Below are 23,886 nucleotides of genomic sequence, written 5' to 3'. Positions count from 1 at the left end.
AAATACTGCACTGTGGGGAACGAGCGTCTGTTTTAATTTTTCATGACAGATATTGGCATATCTGACTTATTAAAAGCCTCTACATTCAATAAGCTCAGTATGCATTATTTATTTAGCGCCATAGGAAGAGGAATGTCATCAGACAAGAACTACTAGAGCAAAGCCTGGTAAGTAGTGTTGTGGGGATAACCAGAAGCTCCTGAACGATGGAATACTTCATGCTTAGAGAGAAACCCATACATTGTCATTCACAATCAGCAGAAGCAATGCAATAATCCGTCTTGGATGCGCAAATCTTTGCCAATGGAAAAAAGTACACAAAACACAACAGGTTCCTTAGAGTTTGTCTGCTAAGGTAGGTTGGTGGGTTTGGCACCTGCTGCACAGCTCTCTATGCAACGTGCGCCAAACTGGAAGCACATTCAAGGTGCTTTATGAAGAGTTCCTCTTCTAAAGCTGGTTGGTGGGTTGGGCGCCTGCTACACAGCTCTCTATGCAACGTGCGCCAAACTGGAAGCACATTCAAGGTGCTTTACGAAGAGTGTGTCTGCTAAGGCAGGTTGGTGGGTTGAGCGCATGTGCAATGTAAACCAACGGACCAGCACAGTGATTCTTAGTTGGCAGCCAACGCTTGTTAACCTAAAACAGATATCATGGATTAAAGGACCAAAACGACGACCAGCGTTAAAAAGCACATTGCTGCCACCATGTTCTACCTAAAAACAAACCCCAATTTTGAGCAGAGACAAAGCGTTTGGCCCGCTGTTAGTCGGGACAGTTAGTTTAAGATGCCTCTATCTTTCCTCTGTAGGAGCAACATATTATCTGCAGCTTGCAGATCCTAAGCACTCGTTCACTTTAAGTAGGGGTGAGAAAACAACGATCAGTTTTCCTCTTCTCTGCATAGGTTGCAGTTTCCTTTGGGGACTAGGGGAATCTACCCAGTGTGCCCCACCCCCAGAAATGTTGGTCATTCATAAAATGATGTCCAAGGTAAGCATGGGCGGAAAATCCGTTTCGCTCGCGGATTTTGCGGATTTTCGGGAAATTCGCAATCCGCGAGATTCGCGAATCTCCCGCAAAATCCGCAAATCCGCGAGCAGCGGATTTTGCTCGCACTGCTCGCACTGTTCGCGTGAGTTCGCGTGAGTTCGCGCCCCGCGAATAAGTGCAAAATTGCAGAAATACGATTTTAGCAAACTGAAAGTAACTACTTACCAGGTTCAAAAGTTCAGGCTCATCATTAGTAGCCATTTCCTGTAGTGCTTGCTGAGGGGCCCCTCCAGAGTTCAGTTGCCAGTTGCAACTATTATGTGACCCTGCTCTGAACCTCAGAATAGTTACACATATGCCACAAAGGTCCTGAATTACAGCTAAGGGAGACAAGCAGGAGCCAGGCTGGCAGTTCAAATCCATTAATCAGCCCCTAATTCATTATTGTCAGTTGGGGCAGGGCAGGTGTTGTAACTAATTTTGCAACAATGAAAGCACTTAGCAAGTGCAAAAGTTCACTAATCAGGAAGCACTAAGGAAGCAGGTGCCAGCTAAAAAAATATTCTGTGACACATTAATCAGCCCCAAATTAATTCAGGTCACTTGAGGCAGGGAAGGTGTGCTTGCGTTGCCACAATAATGTACACTGACTGGACAACCAGAGGGTGCTGTGATGAAACAGAGGGTGGCATGGGTGGGCCAGAGGGTGGCATGAGTAGTCAGAGAGTGGCAGTGGTGACAGAGAGTGGCAGTGATGAAGAAGAGTGTCCCAAACAGGCTGGACACGTAGAAACAACAAGTTCGCGAAACTTGCGACCCGACAGGTAAGTTCGCAATTTGCGACATTGTACAAAACCCTCGCGAACTGGCAGAAACCCGCGCAAACACACAAAAAAAAAATCCGCAAATTCGCAAGAATTCGCGGATTTTGCGGATTGCGAGTTCGCAAATCCGCAAAATTCGCGAACGCGAGATTCGCAAAATTCGCCCATGCTTAGTCCAAGGCAGGAGTCCCCAAGGACTCAGGACTCAGAAGGTTCTTCGGACTCTTCTATAAGAGAAAGACTGCTAGATGCCAGTCGCGGCTGGCATTACGGGTGGGTGGGCGGGGTGTGGAAATAGGGTTGTCGCGCCGCGGAGGGGATGGTGGAGGCGGGATAAATAAAATAAAAGTAAAACTTACCTTCTCGCTTTTGCTTAAGGCAGGCAGCCTCCCTCCCCTCCACCTCAGCGTTGTGATTGGTGAGGCCGCGCCCCACTAGGGCCATTTTCTCTATGTATGCTGCTGCATACATAGAGAACAGGGAGAGTGGGCGGTGTTGCTCGAGGGCAGGGTGGAGTGGCTTGTCCACTGTTGTTCATACTGACTGTTTGGGCGGCCTTAGGCTGCCCAAACAGTCAGTGTGAACAACAGTGGGCAAGCCACTCCCCCCTGCCCTCGAGCAGCACTGCCCACCCCCAACCAGGAATTTCTGCTCTCTCCCCGTGCGAGAAGGCAGAATCAAATGGTAGTTATTACCATTTATGTTTCTGCCTTCTCGCACTGTGAGAAAGTAGGGGGCGGCGCCCAAACGCCCCTATAGAGGAGCCGCCACTGCATGTAATGCAGTGATAGTGATTCAAGACATCGGACTTTCCGCTACCCCCCATTCCAAATATGCTACAAGAGGGTTAAGTACAGGGTAATTTACTGACTTTTGTGGTTCAACCTGACACGGATTGTGGCGTAGCTTGCGAAAGGCTCACACGCCCCTCAACCAACAGCTTAATTTATCACAGTGACCGCCCACCTTGCTTCACCCCCATTTTAGAAGATGCCCTGCTCGTTTCCATTGACTGCCGCTCTGAGTGACTGTCCTTTCTGAGGATACCATTTTGGAGAGTCTGCAACCCACCCAGACATTGCCATATTGGGTAGTCTAGACTCTACTCTGAGACTGCCATGTTGGGAAGTACCCAATAAGCACATAAGTACAGTCTGTATCAGATGCCCAATATTTTGTAATTGAGCAAGGGCCTTTATGAGAAGGGTGGAAGCACTGACTTTCTATTTTGAGGTTTTGAGAAGCAAAACCCAGAAACATTGTGGGGCTGATTCGCAAATTAATTTACGAGTACAGGGGAAATAGTATCAAAGGAGTACTGTTTTATATATTCTTACATGACTTAGTGAATGGGCCACAAAATGCCCTAATCCCTTTTAGTAAAAGTTCAAAGGGTACAGTCATTTCTATTTTCAGTATTTGTATCTGGATATTCTCTCAACATTTCCATTGTATTCACATTTTTGAAATTCTTCGGCAATTCCCAAAGGCGTGTAAGAGTACGTAAAAGTGCAGGAGTACTTCTTTATCTATGCTAAAATGCATTAGTCAATAGGCCCTATAGATGATTAAGTTAGGCTATGAGTGACACGTTGATGAATGTTGATAATGACTTCCACGTGAGTACATGTTCTGTTGGGTATGAACTGTGAGGTCAAAGTTAAAGAGACTGTGGTAATGAGCACCAAACTACTATTGTTGTTTAAGAAGTGTGAATAGGGATGATTTATAGTTCTGAGCTCTGAAGAGCAAACAAAGTAGAGCATCTCTTTTAGCAAGTGGAGACTCTGGGAGAAGATCATGCGATCTGCTGAGTTACTGCGGATCTTCTCACTATTCCTGTGGGCCGGATCGCATTTAAAAGGCCACTCGAAAGGAGCGATTTAGACAGATTGTGACCATATTTCATAATTCCATTTGCTGAAATCTGTGCAGTGCACTGCTTCCGCTTTTATGCACATCTGCATTAGGTACATAAATCCTGTCCCGTTTCAGTCATGAAGAAACCCAAAGCACTATTGCCTGTGTCGTGAAATGTCAACTACCTGTTTTAAGAAAGCCTCAATCGCTTGTATAGATGTAAAGTGTAAACCAGCAATGATGCCTGGTAATTATAGGGTTGTTTGACCTAGGGATTTATGAGTGCTTATGATTAATGCTCACTATTTTTCGTTTTTTCAGATTTTAACTGATAAATACAGACAGAAAACCATTCATTTTCCTGTCTGTATTTAATTTTATATATGACTAAAAACGGTTCAGTTGTTTTTACGTGATTCTAATTGAATACCAGGCCAATAGCCTCGCAGATTGAGAGGTAAAAGGAATAAAAAAGAAAGATATTTTAGCAACGAGGTTTCAACAGCAGCAGATATGCCCATGGTTGATACTAACATTTCTATGTTTTCATATAAGTTTATCGATTTATTGTATGTATTTGTTTATATCATATATCATTGAATCCTGTCAGGCATTCAACTTAGAGTATACATATATCAGCTAAATAAATGCGGAAATAAACTAGTTTCAGCTATGTTTTTTCTCAACACCCAAAATAAATGTGGATAAATGTAGATAAGACTGATAAAAAAATAAATATAGATAAATACAGACTGAAATGACCCAAAATAAATATACCATAAAACCGGGAGCCCTACTTATGATCCTACCACAAAAATGTTCAAGTCCTGAGCAAACTGGCAAACCTTTTGTACTTTGCAGAATCCATCCACTTAGAGGCATACCCTCAACATGCCTTGTTGGCTACCTTATACCGACTTCTCGAATCAAGGGGCTAGAAAACACGACAATCTACTGCTGAATTCCTGAAATACCTCTGGATATTAACCCCCGGTACTCATTCCACACCACAAAGGAGGCAAACTCATTGTTCTCTTAGCTAACTATCCCAGTCATATAATGACCTCACCTACTTTAGGTCTTAATCCTCAGCACTTAACACATACTTATTTCCATAAAGTTTCACTTTTATTCAAATTTATCAAAAATACATGTAATCCGTTATTATAAAATTTCCACACCTTCATCACAATTAGTTAAAAACAAAAGCAATATACCCTATTATCTGATAATCATATCCTAACTAGACATTTCCATCATCCAGTAATTCTCCAGTGATGATGTGATATGTGAACTCATTCAGTGTATAGAGGACATACTTGGCTAAATGTTCCGCTTGCTTGGAGCACAAGGACCCTTGTGTTGACATTGTGTGTGTGTGTGTGTGGTGAGTGCTTGTCTACAGTGCATATATGTGGCACCAAATGAGAATGACACTAGATGCAATGTGTAAATAATTGCTGGGGCCAGTGGGATCCATTCTAGATCTGTCCTGACTTAGCATGGTACACAATGAAGGATGGTTACAGCTTTGCTTACAAAGTGGTAGTGGGTTTCTTGCATTTGTAATGGAAAGGAGTGGAGAGCCAGATAGTGAAGTGAGGAATGATGGAGAGAGAGTTATAGAGACAGAGCTAAACTTTGAAATTCTCTAAGGCCTTTTAAGCAGGGGATTACCAATTAGATTTGGTGGATGGTGGTAGAGAAAAGGTGAGTCAGCAATTTTTGTTTTTATGAGTTTAGAATGCTTTATTTAGATGAAATACAAAGTAGAATAAAAGTGTACAATATGACAATAAAGGTCAAACAGTATCATAGCTAAAAAATTGAAATAACAAATTAGGACTATTATAAGAAATATATGATGAAAGACAAGTAAAACTTTCTAAACTAATACTTAAATAAAAGCAATTTTAAGATTTTAACAGGAAGGGGAGGAGGAAAAGGGGAGGAAAAATAAAGGGGAATATGAGGGGGAAAAGAGAAAGACAAGGGGAAATAGTAATCTGCAGCTGAATAATCTTGGAAAAATCACATGAAAGAAGAAAGTGAACATAATGATATTAAACAATGTTATTAAGACAGTTCCTAACAAAACAGGTGAAAAATAAGTCAAACGGGTAACCTGGAAAGAAATGTAGTGAGTGCAACCAAGGTACATCTTTTTTAATCAATGGTGATGGCATAACAGGTTCCACCAGGCTTGATATGAAATTTTTGAAGTGTCTTTCCAATTGGCGGTGATAATCTGGAAAGTAATAGTTAAAAACAAGTCAACAAACTTACCTACGTTTCTCTGAGCCTCCTAAATAGGAGAGAAGCTGCCCAGAAAAAAGTGTACACTTTCAAAAGGAACATTGATGTATAAAACCTTATTTAGCTTGTTCCAAATGAGTGACCAAAAACCTTTAACCATAGGGCAAAGAAAGAACATATGAAGGAAATCATTTTGTAGTGTGAGGACAAGACCAGCATTTGGTATCATCCAATAATTTGAACTTATGGAGGTCTGTAGGGGTGAGGAAAAGCCTATTATATAAATAGTACAGAGTCTGCGTGGTGCTTGCGGAGAATGAGGGTGTGTGAACTTTTGCCCAGATAGAGCCCCAAGTGAAAAACATTTTTTTTTTTTTGCAATATCCTTTTCCCATAAAAGTTCAATACTAGATTTGGTTCTAGAAACAGAGGGGGAGATAATATCTCATATATATGGGAGGCTTTGAGTTAAGTCGAGAAGTCCAGGGGAAGAGAGGGTGATTGAGTATGTGTGATGAAGGAAAAGTATTGGGAATGTAGGTGAATATGGATGATTGGAGGGTAGAAAAATGAGAAGATGACGTATTTTTGTTGGATATCCGTGAAATCCATGAAGGAAGCATTTTTTACCAGGTGTTCAAATGCAATAATGCATTTATCGATCCATTCTTTCCAGAACAGGGCTCTATTGGTAATCTTTAAGTGTTTATTATGCCAAATAGGAGTGAGTATGAAGTTATCCAAATGAGAGGGATGAGCTCTAAGCAGGGAATTGATAAATGCAGTAGAATATGTGAAAAAGGGAGATAAAAAACATCTGGGGGGTTGAGATAATCGGGTAGCTACAGGAAAGGAGAATGGTGCATATTGGGATTGTTCCAGCGACCCCCCGGCCGTAAGAGGTATATGTAACGAGTCAAAGAAAAAAGTCCAGACTTGTGTAAGGGTAAATGCAGAATGATAGTGCCTAATGTTGGGAAAGTTAAACCCTTCAAAATCTTTGGGCTGGTGAAGTCGAGTAAGTGAGATCCTAGTTTTACGATTGTTCCAAAGAAATTTGGTCAGGAAATGGTTAATGATATTAAAAAAAGAGAGTGGGAGGGTAACTGGGAGCATTGAAAGGTAAAACTTCATGATCTGAAGCAACATAATTTTGATCGAAGCAAGTCTACCCCACCAACACAATAGTGGAGGCCAACTGTCAGTAAGTGCGGATAGTTTTTTGAGTATATCTGCATGATTGATTTTAACGGTTTCTTTAATGCTATTATTGTAGAGAATACCTAAACATTTAATATTGTTGGGGTTCCAATTGAAGCCAATATCATGAAACAAATGGGAAGAGCAATGTTTGTTCAATGGCATAACCTCAGATTTGTCAAGATTTAGTTTATAACCAGAAACTAGAAAATACTCTTTAAAAAAAGAGAAAAACGTTGGTAAGGAGGTAGTGAGGTTGGAAAGATATAATAAAATGTCGTCCGCATAAGTGGTAAACTTAATTTCTGTGTGTTTAAATTGGAAGTGTATAACAATGGAGAGAGTCAGGGAAATTGCACAGGTTATGTGTGGTGGGAACTCCTGGTCCCCGTAAAAGGATATAACAACAATGGAGGAGTGCCCCCTGGAAAGAAAAATACAAAGAAGGATTTCTTCTGTATCTAGAGCTTAAGGCTCAGGTTAGGACTAAGTACCCCAGCCCTATACCGGACAGTGTTTGTCCTTGTAGAAGACCCCTCACTCACCAACCTGGTTGGTGACATGCTTCATCATTGGGGTCCCACCCCATAGGCCGAATGCCCATAGGGTGTGCTGCGACACCTGATTACAGTGGAGAGGGTTTTTTTATATGTGCAGAAAAAATACTGTGATATGTGTATTAAAAAGGGCCAAGACTACTCACTCCAAGACTTTATTCTTGAGTGCTTAGACCCTATTATAAACAATGTGGCACCTGTGCCTATTTAGGAAGGCATCGGTGTCTCGAGAAGTGTGAGAGAAATAAAAATAGCGAAGTGTGCTATGTGAGTTAATTAAAAATAGGTCTACATGTTTCAACCATTTTAAAAATTATTAGGTTTTTGTCAGGACCGTGTTTCTTGAGCGGGGTGGTACGCACACGCTAAGGCGCATCCAGCCCTCGTTCAATATAAAGACCACAAATTGTGTTCTTGTGTAAAAGGGTGTTTGATCCTGATTCAGGAAAAAACCTGTGGGAGAAAAAACGTATAGGGTGGGGTTAAGGTACTGGGGAAGACATAACAAGGGTACACGGTAAACAAATAGTACGCTTGGTGGGTTCACCAAAAATAAGGTGACAGAAGAACACCTTATATATCAGGTCGTACCCGTGGTCTATCAGTAGTGATAGACGGTAGTGCTCAAACGGTATTAATTCGAGCCTAGGTGTGATTAAAAGGAAAAACAAACAACATTATGTAAATGTGCCGTTTCGCCGGGAAAAGTGAGGAGGAGGTGTGGGAGAGCGATCGCTACTACAACGCGGTGTCCAAGGCACTGCTGGAAGTGAGCGACAACTAAGGAAAAGTTCCGCAATACTGCGGGTTATTATCTAAGTGAAAGTTATAGAAGAGTGAGCTTCTTGCTCAGCTTACACTAGAAGCGGTAACTATCGCTTCATGGGCATCAGGTAATCCAAGACGGCAAGTATCCGTCACCTGCAAGGTTAGAAAAGTAACGGGCGAAAATACAGTTAGATTCCGCCCCAATTAGATACATCCAGTGTCAGGCAGACGTATCTAACCGCATGATCTGTTGTCCTGCAGTAGTTAAATTGGAAACCTGTATAGAGTGGGGAGCAACATAATTTTTCAAAGAATGGTTCTAGGGCCAAAATAAATAAAAGAGGGGATAAGGGGCAGCCTTGTCTGGTTCCTCTGTGGGGGGGAAAGCATTTGTATTGGCAACCGTTTACCCAGCTAGAAGTGGAAGGTGTAGAGTATAACAACTGGATGTATCTAAGAATAGTAAGGCTAAAACCATGCCATTTAAATGCACCAAAAATGAACTCCCAATTTACCCTATTGAAGGCTTTTTCAGCATGCAACCCAATGGCAGCAATCGGTAATGTTGCCTTTGAGGCCAAATGGATAATGTTGAGGAGAGTCCTTGAGTTATCCCTAATGGACAGTCCTTTAAAAAACCCAGATTGGTGTATATTGATTAGATCTTGAATAACCAGGTTGATATGAAGGGTTAATAATTTGGCAAAGATTTAGCAATCAGTATTAATTAGGGAGATGGGTCGGTAATTCTTACAAAAGGAGGGGTCTTTATCCTTTTTCAGGAGTGAACACAGCGTAGCTTGAGTAAAAGAAACTTGTAAAGAACCAGAAGCTAAAATGATTTATGAGGGACATCAACTGAGGGACCAGAAATTGTTTGAAATGAAGAAAAAACCTTACTGTGAAACCGTCCGGACTGGGTGTTTTGTCTTTAGGAAATTGGATAATGGCATGTGTGATTTCTTGTTCTGATATGGGGTCGTCAAGGGATGTGAGATCCGTCTGATTGCCATAGGATTTAGGAATGGATTGAAAGAAGGAGTCAATTTGGTCAGCCGAAGGGGTGGATTCAGGGGTATAAAGAGAAGAATAGTAGTCAGTAAAACATTCAAGAATTTTAGTGTCTGTAATATGTGTTTAAGATAATTGGCTAGAGATTTGCCAGCTTTGTTGTGGCCACCATACATTTTTGCCTAAAATTTAAGCAGATTGCTGCAGACGTCATCCCAGGATAGCTTATTCGTTTGCATTTTAGCTTTAATGAGAGTGGACAATGTATTGGAACAATTTGTAGTGAAACATTCGTGTTCTAGGGTCTTGATTTGTTTTAGAAGTAAAGTTGTGGTTTTAAGTGCCTTTTTTTCTCCGGGAAACAAAATCTATTATAAACCCTCTAACCATGGCTTTAAAAGTGTCCCAGATAAGGTGGAAATGTGAAACAGAGGATAAGTTATTATCAAAAGATTCCTGCATGAACTGTGTGAATTGTTCAACAAAGGAAGTGTCTAACAGAAGAGCAATTATTGAAACGCCATCTGCGTAAGGTAGGTGTGTGTGTGGGGTAATCCATGTCCAAGATAACAGGGGTGTGATCAGAGATAAGGATAGAGCCAATCTCAATATTCATCATACATTGAAGAGATGATTGGGTAAGAAAAATGTAATCGATTCGGGAATGAGATTTAAGAACAGGGGAGTAAAAAGAAAATTCCAGAACAGCTAGATGGGCAACTCTCCATGCGTCCAACAACCCTCTGGAAGTAATGGCTTTATGAAAAGTCTTTTGCATTTTATTGAGGATAAACTTGAATTGGGACTTTCAATCTAGAAATGGATCCATAAGTTGATTGCAATCACCACCCAAAATCAAATCATCAGATACATGAGAAGAAAGAAGAATGGAGACGTAATTCCAGAATGTTAGATTAATACCATTGGGACCATACACATTACGAAAAGAAAGATGAGTGTTATTAACTTTAGCATTCAATAAAAGCCATCTACCATTAGTGTCTTTGATCTCATTTTGCAAATAAACCGTTAATGATGTATGAAACAGGATTAGTACACTATTGTTGTTATTAACAGATGGGGAGGAAAAGACTTCACCAACCCATAGTTTAGGTAAAGAAAGTAAATCGTGTTCTTTGAGGTGCGTTTCTTGGAGTAACGCTACATGACATTTTAATCTAGCAAGGTAAGACAGGACGCAGTGTTTTTTAATTGGATTGCAGAAACCTTAGACATTCCAAGAGATGGCACGTAAACCGTTCATTGAAAAAACTGATTCAAAGTTAAGCACAACAAAGTAGAAAAGTTAGAAGGAAAGGATTAGAGGAAAAGCAAAAAACAGAATGATAGTAGACAGTGCAAGCCCTGAATGGAAGCAAATGAAAAAAAGAGGAGATGATAAAATAATAGAAAAAAGAGAAATGAGAAGGAAGTAAGAGAAAGAAATAGTTAGACTGGAGAAACCAAATACGTATACCAAAGAAGGAATAATGAACCGCCGCAGAACTAGAAGAAAAGTAATGCAAGAAAAAAACAGCAAGAAAGGAAAGGATAAAGGAGTAGGGGAAGGAGAAACAGGAAAGTGGAAGAAAATACGAGGAGAACACAGTCTCCTCAGAGGGATAGCAAGAGGAAAGATGGCAAAAAGCCAGAGGACTTCAGCCATAGTGACTACAAAAAAGAAGGACAATGAAGTAGGCGGGGGAGAAGAAACAGAGGCAACCCCAAGAGGGACATCGAGGAGTGTAACAATACGAACCAAAAAAATCTACAATAAACTGTAAATAAAAACGTGAACGTACATAAAAGAAGGGAACTTACCGAACAGTGAGGGGGATAACACAATGAAAGAAGATTACAAAACAAAACAGACGAGGGGACACCTGTGGAGGAAGAGAGAGAGCACATAGGAAAACATTCAAGTTTTGCTCAATTCCATATCTTCACCCTTGTGAGTATGAATATATTTTCTGAGATCAGCAGGATCTTCAAAAGAATACGTTCTATCTTTGTAAGTAACTTTAAAGAAACAGTAGTGAATAAGTCCATAGCGGGCATTCATGGCTGAAAAAGATTTTTAGACCCGACCAGAACATCTGTTTATGTTGTCAAGCAGCATTGAGAGTATAATAGAAAGTAAGCGATGATTCCTCCAGGTTTACTAGAGGAATATGAATTCTGGGGGCCAAGCCTGTGAGCCCTTTGAACGTTTCAAAGCAAAGAGAGGTACCCCTTAACTATTCAAGGGAAATGAGGTAACTTACCAAGAATGAAAACATGTATTCCCTCGAATCACAATATACAATTATTTAGCACAAAAAGTTGAAGTTCTCAAAAAACATCTTATTTATTAAAATTGCATAATAAAAACCATCATGATTGTACAGGAATCAATTTGTGAAACATAAAATCAAATAATATAAACAATTACAATATCCTCAAAATTACAATAATTCATGAGACATAATTATGACCAGCATAATTAGGACAGACTTAAACAAACTATATTACATAATAATTATCAATTTCTGTGTGTACATCCAAATTCCTCTCTGAGACAAAGTTTCTTATACATTCAAATCATTTGTATTCGGAAACAATTGAATTTTTTGTGGGATTGTACTATATGTTGCGTCAACGCGTTTCGATGGTTCTTGTCTGGTTACACCATCTTTTTCAAGACAATCACTTTATTCTGTCTCCAAGGCAAGATATACTTTCAATCCCTGTTTAAAGTGCAGCTGAAGCTTCTCTGATTTTTGTCCAGAGGCTAGGATAATATGTTAGGGATGTACGTTGTTACAACGCATGCTTTTACCACGCATGCCTTTACAACGCAGGTTTTTCAACGCAAGTCGTTACAATGACTTGCGTTGGGGGGTGCTGGATAGTGAATAGTTTAATTTACTATTCCAACTCCAGTCCCCGTGGATAGTAGGGAAGGTGTTGGAAAGTAAATTAAACTATTACCTATCCAAGAGCGCCCCCCAGTGCAAGTCGTTGTAATGACTTGCAATGAAAAACCTGCGTTGTAAAGGTACTGTGTGGTAAAAGTTGCGTCGTGAAAGGATGTTTCCCATATGTTAGGGTCCTATAGATCTCTGTTCATTTCTGCTTATATTTCGGGGTTTCCAAAACTCGAATCCTCATGGAAATTTTTCTAAGTCAGCTAGCATGTAAATCCTTATATTTTCTAAAGGTCTGCGGTCGACCGCTCTCAATAGTTTGATGTGGTAAATTCGATGTTACCGCCACCGAAGCTTAGCTGTCTCGACCTCCAGTGTGGGTCAGTTAGAAAAATTCTTTCCGCGCCAAATGAATGTAGCGTCGGCCCCCGTTCTGGTCTGATGATTCGATCGCCCTTTGAATGTTGACATCAGTGGATTTTGGACAAACCAACTATCTGTGGAATATTAGCCTTCAAGAAGGAGATCATATCCCAACCTTCGGAACCCTCCGGAATACCATAGACGCCTAGGTTATTGCACCTATTTCTGTTGTCTAAGTCCTCTGTGGTTGTTTTCAGTTGCTCCACCTCCCGATAAAGAGTATCCACTTTAGCAACAACATCTTCCATATCCCTTATCTTTTAATCAACATCCGAGAGCCGTGAGTCTAGGCCATACCATTTATCTTCAATCCTTTGAAGTGTAGCAGTGGTCTCCGTCAGAAAAGGCCGAATGGTACGTAGTTCATCCATGTTGTCTTCCAAAGTCAGTGGAAGAGGTGATTTCTTTAGAGAAGACGGATCCTTCTTGATGCGTTTGTTGGCATTACTGGAAGAGCCTTTGCGACTATTAATGATGGAACCAGATGCTCCTTGGGACTTGATAGGAAGCGAGGAATCCATAATTGAGGATTGGAGCGCTACAAAAACTCAAGGAAGAAATAGTTCCCACAAGGTGCGCAAGTTCGTAGTTACAATTCACAGTAACCAAAAATTGCGCATATATTTCAAGTAAGGGTGTGGCAAAAATGACCAACAGAAGTAGATGAAGGTAGCATATGGTGAAAAGGAGGGAGGGATAGCCAAATGAGCCAAAGGTGAAGGTTACAAATATATGCACACCATCATAAAAGGCTTACTCACAACACCATATGGAGTGCGGTACATCCAACAAAGGCAGAAAGGAGGGTGATGCCAATGAGGTAAGCTATTAAAAAACTATAATGCCTTAATATGAAATAATTTTACTGTCCCAAAACGATTTTAATGTGCCATAGCAGCCAGAAGAAAATTTGTGTGAAAAAAACCCACACAAAATGGCAGCCGCGATATGAGGGGCACAGAGGCAAAACAATTATGAAAAAAAGTGACAAGCAGACCATAGTGAGGTCTGAAAACTTGCCTCAGCAGTCCTGGGAACTTCCGATGCGCAGAGACATGCTTTACGGGCAGAACCGCCGGCAAAAGAGAAGCCCTTCAGTTGTGAGCGTAGCTTGATGTCTCGTAGCTCCTCAGGGGGCCGCCATCTTGCGTTACTGCCACGCATGCCTAGCAGTTTTTGTTTTTTAAGTTGGGGAAGTTCCTAAGTAGAGTCAGACCATTTGACTATCCCTGATTGCAACTCGAGGAAAGCTGATGACATCCCGGTGCAAAGTCTTCACACTTCATTATGCCCATGTTTTGGATGCTCCTACTTTGACCTAGCAACATCACTAAATGCTGCAAGAGCCCTCACCTTGAACAAAGACTGTGTCTAGACTGTAGCCATAAAATGACATTTGAAAGGGAAATATCCAAACCCGTTCCAGAACCTTAGACAGAGTGGACCCACATCCACTGTCTTGAAAATGAGTGTAAAAGTGAGACCAGGATCACCTTACTTTGTTCCAGTTTCAAGTTTTTCTTCTCTAAGGAATAGAGTGCTCTGCAGAAAATTCTAACAGTTGCTGTGAAACCAGAATTGGTGTCTGTCTGATAACCATTCTCCCAGATATGAACCGGATATCACCTGAAGTGTGCAACTTGGAGGATATGTTGTGGTTCTACCTAGCAACTACAAGCCTGACTGCCTGCTCAGAGAGGGACGGGGATAGCCTGGCCCAGTAGGAGGAATAACTGTCCAGCTGTGTCCCTGGTGTGTGGGACACACAGAAGAAGTAACTACAAAGTGGGAGCAATGTTGGCATCAAACTGTGTTCTGAGGGGCTATCTTGTCTCCCATTGTGGTTTTACTTGTTACACTGCGAAGACGCACATTTGATTAGCCCTGTTTCATCTGACATTTATCAAGTAGTAAAATAAATGAGTGCAGGAATGCCAATGCAGATTCCAATGTTCAGTGCAACTTAAGTGGAGCCAAAGCAGGAGAACTGTATCCCAGCCTTGAGGCAGCATCTGCCCAGGATGATTTCCCTAGAGCTGCAACTGCTGAAGACCAGCATTCACCACTTCAGCCTGCCAAGCTGATACATGAAGTGGAATGGAACTCCTGCTGCAGCTGAAGTGGCTCGCTGGCATACGTGCATGCCCTCCAGTGCCCACCAATCTTCAAATCCGAGCCACAATACAGTATCATCCGTATCGGTAAGACTCTTTTAGGCTAAAAGACTGTATGAACTGAGTAATCTGTTGTCTAGAAGTGGCTGCTTAGTAAAATGTGCACCTGTGTCTAATCTTGCCTAAATTAGTTTTGCAGAGATAAGGGTGCCCTAGATACTTGAGGACACCAGGGAGTGGGGGGAAGGAAAACCAGGATGAATGCAGTATTTTAGTAAACCCCTTGGGTTTGATTGTTTAACCTTAATCTATGATTGTGGCATTAACAATACTTTCTGTGCTAAAACAGTAGGACAGACGACAAGATAGCAGAAGCAAACAACACCAACCCCCAAAGTGGTAGCCCAATAGCCCAAATCTGCCATGTGCCCCCCAAATGGAGTTTGACAATCCCTAACCGCTAAACAACTGCTCCTAGATGGGCATAGATGTGTAGGTAGCCATCTCACAGGAAATCATCGTATCTATGCATAAACAGGGTCTGCATCTGCTTTCTCTAGGGATTTATGGGATGCCTGATGGAGGCATGGGAGTTCATAAGCTGTCAGTTTCTGTGACTGCCGATCACCTTCCAGGTGCAAGGGTACTGAAGTTATTTAGAGAGCGCAGATCATTTTGTTTATGGAAAAGCTTTGGGTCACAGTAAACATGAGGCTATCACAATCAGAAATTTCAGAACGATTGTTACTGGTTCCTTCTTGGACTTTGTTGCCCCTAGAACCATCACACACCTTTAGTTATTTGCTAAACGAACTTTGAACCTGCCGACTTTGGCAGCAAAGATTTAGAAAAGATTTATTGTGGGAGATCCTGAGAAACGAATGAGCCCGCAATTATATCATTTCACTCTATCCTAATTGGATGATTTTATTGAAACTGTGTGTAGTTGTAGCAAATGTTACATTTGTGTGATTTAAGCTAGCGTAAAATAGATTGTAGGACAAAAATACTTAGGGCCTGGTTAAGATCTTTGCGGATGGGATACTCCGTCACTAATTTGACGAGTATCCTGTATGTCATACTACAAGTTTCATACATTATAATGTCCACTGAGATTGTATTCAGACCCTTTGTCTTTTTTTTTTTTTTTTTTTTTAATTTTTAAAACCTTTATTATAAAAGAGCACACAGCTATTCAGCCTAACATCCCGGAGGCAAGGCAGCATAGACTTGTCTTTTTTTTTTAAATGCAGTTAAGAGCGGAGAAGGAGATGTAGGGTACTCTCTTTATGAGATAACTAACTTTCTAAACCTTTATTTTGAGGCGACTCTCTACTAGTTTGTCCTCTGCTTTTATAACTTTGAACTGATTTGAACCTCATATTAATTGATGCTTCCATTTATTGGTTATTGAATGATACTAACTAGATGATGTTGCCTTCTGTAAACGTTTAACATTTAATAAACCTTTATGGTGTAAAATCTCTGTCTTCATTGTTTAGCCTAAGGTGCTTCATGTTATCTAAAATGTATTGATGTCTTGAATAGCCTCAGTTTAGAACTTCGATTAATCAAATAGCACGTTATGTGCCATGAAATTAGCACAAGGTAAAGCACTTGACTATCTTCAAAGATATCAAAGCCATTATTCTCCCCTTAGGGTCTAAGATTGTAAATGCCTCGCAACGTCAAAGCACTATCCCTGACTGTCTAAAGGTAGGACAGGTAACCCCCACGTTAACAAAACCAAATGCAGATTGCTCAGATCCCAACAACTTCTGACCTATCTCCAACATCCCCACTCTTGCGAAGCTACTAGAAAAACATGTCCAGACCCAACTCTGCAACCACATAGACAATTTTCAACTCCTTGCCCAACACCAATCAGGCTTCCGTCAAGGTCACAGCACTGAATCTGTACTCACTCACGTTGTGGATGACTTATTAAAAATGCAGCATTTAAATGAATCATGCCTCCTGATACTCCTTGACTTATCTTCTGCCTTTGACACTGTTAAACAGGACAGTCTCCTGAAGCTACTGGAACAAAGGATGGGCTTATCAGGGGTCGTATTGCAATGGTTTACTTCATTCCCCCACAACAGTTCCCGAAGAGTTAAGATGAATCAATCCCTTTCTAAGCCCTATGGGGTCACTCTTGGTGTTCCACAGGGATCCGCCCACTCACCCATTCTCTTCAATCTGTTCTTGGAACCTTTAGCAAACTCCTTAAAATCCACTAAGATTCATTATCACATGTATGCAGATCGCCTCCCCAGATGACATTATATCTCTCAATTCTACTTTGCAAAACACTCATCTTTGGTTCACTGATAACCATCTCAAGCTCAGCGCTGCCAACACTGCATGCCTTCTTATCTCTCCTCCGAAAAACATTCCCAAGCTTGATCTTTGGATGAAACATCTTACAGCTCTTAACTGTCCCCCCCACGTCATAGATTCTGCTAGATCCTTGGGAATGACATTAGACAAACACCTGAATATGCAGGATCACATCAGTACGGTCACCGAAGGAACGAATTACCAGATGAGCATTCTGCAGAAACGTAAACCTTACCTCCCACATGACGACCTCAAGCATGAGGTTCAGGCTCCTGTTTCGCCTAGACTGGACTACGGTAGTGCCACACTATGATACTTAGATACAAGTTGGTCCCTCTAAGAGCCCCCCTTAAATAGTCAGCCAGACTTGTCTCCGGAACAAAAAGAAATAATCACATTTCCCTCAACTGGCTCCCTTATGAGGCAAGAATTCACTAAAGATTGGGTGCATGACTCATAAAGCCCTACATTTCAATAACCCCAGATATTTGGCTTAAGAACTAGAAAAATGAGAGGGTAGCAGACCTTCACAAAGCGCAAGCTCCCTGCTACTGAAATCCCAATTTCTCAGGTGTCGCAACTTATATATGGAACTGTCTGCCACCAGATGTTCGCCTAATCACATCTACTGCCTCCTTCAAAAAAGAAGCAACATCATTTCTGATTAACAAGTTTTTGCTCTAAGATAGCACCCCCATGTTTATTGATTGAAACCATACTTGCTACTCTTTCATGATGCCTTACCTCTTCATTGCTGACTACTTTTAGAGATCAAGTTTAATACTCTGTTGACTCTCAATGTTCTGTCCTTCATTCATATAAGTGAATAGTTTTGCTAGCTCAATTCATACCCTACCATCCCGTCATGTAAAGCGCTCTGATACCCACTAGGGTCATGTTTGTGCTACACAAAACGTTAAAAATCAATAAAATAAAATAAAACTTACATCTTTGTGATGTCCTAGCACAAAGACCGACTTCTCCTATGTATATACTAAGTGTCAGTGTTTAGGTTGTGTGGGGCAATTTTCGACATGGAAGCAATATTTCATTCTGTTTTCCTTCACTAAGTGTTAAACTATGTATTGGTAGTAGGTAATTCTATGGTTATACTAAGCGATTCCTCAGGAATGGCATGTTTGGTCATTCAAGGTATCGTACACGCCCAAGGGGATTTTGGAGGGCTTGGGATCTGAAACATGTATACGTTTACATAGTGACAATAAATGGGCTACCTAATGGCGAGTAACCAAACACCTTTAATGAGGTTGGCCCATTTCTGGACTTAGGTACTGGAAAGAGTCAAATCACTCTTGCATGTCTGGAATGCAGGCTGGGGAATGATCATGGAAGCTTAAAATGTAGTAATTAGTAGGTTGCAGTCACTCTCCAGTCTGTGATGTATCTTCTACATCCAGTCTAATTGTCAATTATTCTGCACTGTTTGTCAAATCCTTTAGTATATTCAGATGAAATATCTAAAGGGACCTGTCTGCTCAGCAACTGTAATAAGGGAATTCTCATTAATTGGCACATTTTCTATAGCAAGTGCTTTGCTGTTTTATTGGATATATAGTCTGTTCTTGTTCATATTCTTAATAATGCTATACGAATGTAGACACGCTTGGGGACACCAAAGTGAGACACAATTAGAATTGTTAATTGATGTGTCCGACTAAAATTATCTCTTAGTGACATGAGAAGTAGAACTGGGGCATCTGGATTAATGCAAATCTCAATTTGCGTCAATATCAGTGCTGTAAACATTCATTAAATTCACTTTATGAAGCATTTTCTCTCAAGGCCGACATACAACATAGTATCTACTTGTACAGAATCATGAACGTTTGACGTTGTCAAGTTGTCGGAAGGCCCCTGTCAGTCATCTTCTCAAGGGTGTTTTTGCTGAGATATCCAGAGGGTCACCACTTTTATTACAAAGGGTTCCCAGTAGTGTTGCATACAATAGCATTAGTGAAAAATCTGGATGACAAACTCAAAATTACATTTCTCAATGTTCTAGATTAATATTTGCAGTAAGTACTCCTCTCTAGATTACACATGTGCTTTGCCATTATTTTGGTCCTGCAATGCCTGATGAAGAGTGCAGTCTGCCAACTGCATACATCTATAGTGCTTGGCATAAAGGGAATGAAGTCAGTAAAGGTCAGGGGTGCAAATGGTGGCAATCTGAGGATAGCTTCGGAAAAGCATGGCATTGAAGGAAGATTGGCATATTGCAGTGGCAAAGGCACTTGGTGCAATGGATTGACCTTTCATCGTTTTCTTCCACCAGCATATATCTTTCTATAATATTTAATATATTCGGTGAGACGCATTTAAGGCATAATCTAGAGCGCAACACTCGTAGAATCTGGAGACGTGGAGGAGACAGCATGGAACGGAGAAGGGAACTTTCTCAAATGTTTTAGTGAAAAAAAGTTCTGAATAGTCTTTGAAAAGAGGGGAAGTTGGTATTATCTTTAGGTACTGTTGGAAATCATTCTAAAGAAGGGGTCCTCTGACACAGGGCAGTGGCCAGGAAAAATAAACACCCCCCATTTTCAACCACATCTGGAATGGCTATGATCGAGCAAAGCAATCTCCTTTTTATGGTCTGGCTTGACAGCACAGTTGTCACCAATTATGTGAGAATCATCAGGAGAGGTCTTTGTCCACAGGTTGGGAGTCAGGCCTACATGTTTCATCAGCCAGAAATAATGTCTGCTTCTACATAAAATGCTTGCCCTCCACACAACTGTGATCATTTTATTCATCCAGCTGCCTGGGGTTAAACTTTCAGGGGCACACACATGACATTATAATGCTATTAAAGTGTCTTAGATAACTAGTTTATGTGTATTTCTCTGGCAGCAAACAGATGGGACGAAGGCCGTCATTAATCTACATTATTTTTTAGGGCTGGCTGGACAGTGCCACTGCCACCTGACCTTTCAACTTACACCAATATTCTACTACAGTTCTTTGCTTCCACACAAATTCATATCCATTCCCATGCCATCTATATGTACCGCTTCACAGTACCATACAATATTCTTTTTCAGCCAGACTCGTTGGCATTGCCAAGCTTGTTCTCTAGATGGGTTTGGAAGGTTTTCCCTCAGAGAATTTATTTCACATATAGGCCCTAAGGGTGCTTTTTCCAGTACAATTTCCAAATAATTTGACCAAAAAGCTAAGGAGAATTGAACAGGTGGGTTCAGCGGAGAAGAACTGTTGCCTGTGGGGCTTGAAGAGGAAAGCACAAAAGGACCTTGTCTTGCCTCATGTATCTTTTGTGCTGATAGAACCCAAAGCAGAAAACGATTGATCTGACATTCAGGTGACAGACTGCAAAGGGGTGGAGAAGGAGCTTTGGGGGGTGGAGGCATGATTCATCCAAGAGGAACAGCAACAACCTGTTGGAATCCTTCAAATGGAGAAGGCCATTGATAACGGGGACAATGGCTTTGTAAGCACCAGACTGGAAAGAGTTGAGGATGAGGATGATGCAAAGTAGAGTTGGATATTAGAGTTGGAGGTATCAAAAAGGCACCAGGAGTTTTCCAGATATATGTTTTAATAGTGTCACAGAGTCTTTGATTGCACAAGCAGGTGATGTGCATTCATGGTATATGTGTATTATGGAAGCAGAATGTAATGTTGATTAATGGTCATGTGTTTGAAACTCCTCCACACCTGGCAACAGCTCCTATCAAAGCAGTGCCTCCATTTATGTTTTTTAGGAAATTAATTACTTCCAGTTTCCTGGCGAGCTCTTGATGCGGATGCTGAAAATGTTGATTCTGCCGTTGGTCGTCTCCAGGTAAGCGGATTTGGGGAGAGCGTTTTAAGGATTTAGCATTTACATTACAAAGACGTTATATCCTGAGTGAGGACAGTCACATACAGTAATGAACCATTTGCATTTGCAAATGTATTGTTTTTGCATTGTTTATTTTTGAAATAGTTTCTTTTGAAAGTACTTGGAAGACGCACAGTTTGAGTGAAATGTGAAGCTGTTTCATTACATTTATCAATATTGTTCTGAGTTTAGTGTACCCTCTGGGTCTTATTTAGAAGTGAACGGTGATTAAGGCATAGCATAGTGATGCAGTAATTATGTTGTCATATTTAGAATCAGTTATATTTCTCCTGATTCTGGTTTTTCAAAGACGTTTACAGAAAAACTGACTATATTTGTATGTACTGCAAGTTTCAACATGTATATGTCATGTGGGCATTTCCATGCTTTCTGTTTCCATACAAGTAAGCCTCAGTAGTTCAAACTTTTAATATATGCCACATTGATGTCTGCTGCAGCCATTTCCTCTGCCGGTGGTCTCTGCGTTCGCCCATAAACAACAGCTGTATGGTAATAAGTATCACAAAAGTAGTCCTCACTTACCGTTCCTTAGTGGTATTGGCTCCTCTAAATCTTAGGAAGATTGTCTCTAATTATAGTGTTCTTGTGCAGGCCTGCCAACTAGTCGCTTCCTCTGCAAAACTTCCTGCCACCTTTCCACAAAGGAAGTTATATCCACTGACCTGCATTGCCCAGGTCCAATTGCTTAATGGTTGGTTGGGGACCGACATGACACTGGTTGTTGATTTTTCTTTTTTGTAATGTGGCATTACCACATTTTGTTAATGTGATAAAAGTACCATAATGTATGATGTGCCTTACTGGAAAGATCACTGTCAAGGTCCTAAGATGTCCCTTCCAGTGATGTCTTTTCGATCAAAGGGTATATGATGTCACTTCCACTACCCCTGGCATCTGGTGAATCAATGCCCATGATGCAAACACGTTGGAAGAAATGTTATATCTTGTTATGGGCTTAGGGCATGATTTAGATCTTGACGGACAGGTTACTCAGTCGCAACAGTGACGGATATCCTGCCTGACGAAATATAAATCCCATAGAATATAATGAAATTTATATTTAGTCGGACGGGATATCCATCACCGTCAGGGCCAGACTGGGAACCAAAACTGGCCCTGGCAAAGTGCTCGGCCGCAGGTTTCAGATGATATTGTGACAGGGTCCGATATTGCAGCGATGCGGCAAAAACAGACCTGTAACAAAAGCTGCCCTCAGGGGCCCAAACCCAGTTCCCACCCTGGCAGCCAACTGGGGAAATGCCTGGTGCCCGCTATGGCCAGTCCAGCCCTGGTCACCGTTGTGATGGAGTAACCCGTACGCCAATATCTAAATCAGGTCCTTAGCTTTTTTATTTACCAAAAGCCACCATCTGCTATGTGGGTTTGTTTTGGGGCAACAAAATGCCCACTAGCATGCCATGGTACGGAAGAGCATCTGTTGTTTTTGCAGAAGATGCTCCCGCCATGTGGGAAAGTTCAGTTTCTGCCAATAACCGCACTAACCGGGTTGGGCTCGCTATATGGGTGAGTCCAGCCACCGCTGGGCCAAGCCAAGTGCCAATGAGGTTCTGCAATTTCAGGAAAAGAAGCTTTTCTTCTGTATTGATCGTGTGCTGTTTTTGTACTTTCATTTTTTACACATCTGTTGATTATTAAACAAAGATGCACAAACATCCATCTATTTATGATCATCTAAACTGAATGTATCATTCTATGCATATGCATGTTTGTTTTGCCTACTAACGTGTTTCTTTTACAGCACGACAGAGAAGCATAAAGTTACTCGTTGCTTCCTCTTAGTTCCGTTTTTTATTTTAGAAAATTAGAAAAGTTAGTTTTGTGGAGAACGATTTCACGTATTAAGTATAGTGCAGGTTATTCTGAGGGTTGTGCTAATTACTGGCCAGGGACAAATGGAATTTGCGTTACATTCTTAATGAGCCCTGCTGTGTTCTATAAATGTAGGACATAAAACGTTGAGGCTGCACTCTTGCAAAAGCTAAATATGAAAATCATGGACGTTCTCACTGTTTTCCATAAAACTACACGGGTCTCGTTTTATTATATGCACGCTTTATATGCTCATAAACTGGAACCAAACTGCAGATGTGCTATTTCTGTTCTGCAATTTCTTTTAGGTAGCCAAACGGTATGTACCTTTCAAAGCACTGTATTATGTGCCTTCAAACACCTAAAGGTCTGTGTGATTGTAAATGTATTTCACACATAATACAGTCTAAAACTGAAATACATCCAATGCCATAATTCTGGGAATCTGGGATTCATGCAAATACCCAGAGAATTGTTTAAGCACTTAAGGAACACCTACCCGAAGCACAATTTAATTCAGAATTCCACAACCGCATGTTTTTGTACTATGGCTTAAAATAGCCTAAAGTTTACTTTTAGAAATGAACAAGCTCTACGCAAAGCGAGTTTTGGAAAACGAGAAAATGGAACAGCTGTGTTCGATCTCGGAAACTTGTTGTAAATGAAACACGTTCTTCATTTCAAAATAAAATATGTACTTTGTATATTACACTGTGACTGGAGTGCGGGCGACCCAGGGACAGACCCAGCTTCCATGGGTGTCCTTGACCATGCATCGATGCACAGGTCGTGGGAGTGTGTTTACCGTGAGTTACACACTGGCCTGGGGATCATCTATAAGGGCAGTCTGAGTAACAGAAAGTGGACTGGATGAAGACATTAAACACAGGAATATTGTGCTGAGAGTCGTGAACG

General features: G+C 41.0%; 1 protein-coding gene across 1 annotated transcript in view; it reads left to right on the top strand.

The window, feature by feature from the left end:
* Positions 1–23,886, top strand: part of SLC1A7 (solute carrier family 1 member 7) — a 622,845-nt gene that overhangs the window by 118,785 nt on the left and 480,174 nt on the right. The window contains exon 2 of the mRNA XM_086936195.1: positions 21,002–21,081. Coding sequence (XP_086792321.1) covers positions 21,002–21,081 — 80 coding nt within the window. The remainder of the gene's footprint in view (positions 1–21,001; positions 21,082–23,886) is intronic.

Source organism: Lissotriton vulgaris, chromosome 1_1 (genome assembly GCF_964263255.1).
Source record: "Lissotriton vulgaris chromosome 1_1, aLisVul1.2, whole genome shotgun sequence".
In the NCBI taxonomy this organism is placed as follows: Eukaryota; Metazoa; Chordata; class Amphibia; order Caudata; family Salamandridae; genus Lissotriton; species Lissotriton vulgaris.
This window is presented reverse-complemented; position numbering and strand designations above follow the sequence as displayed.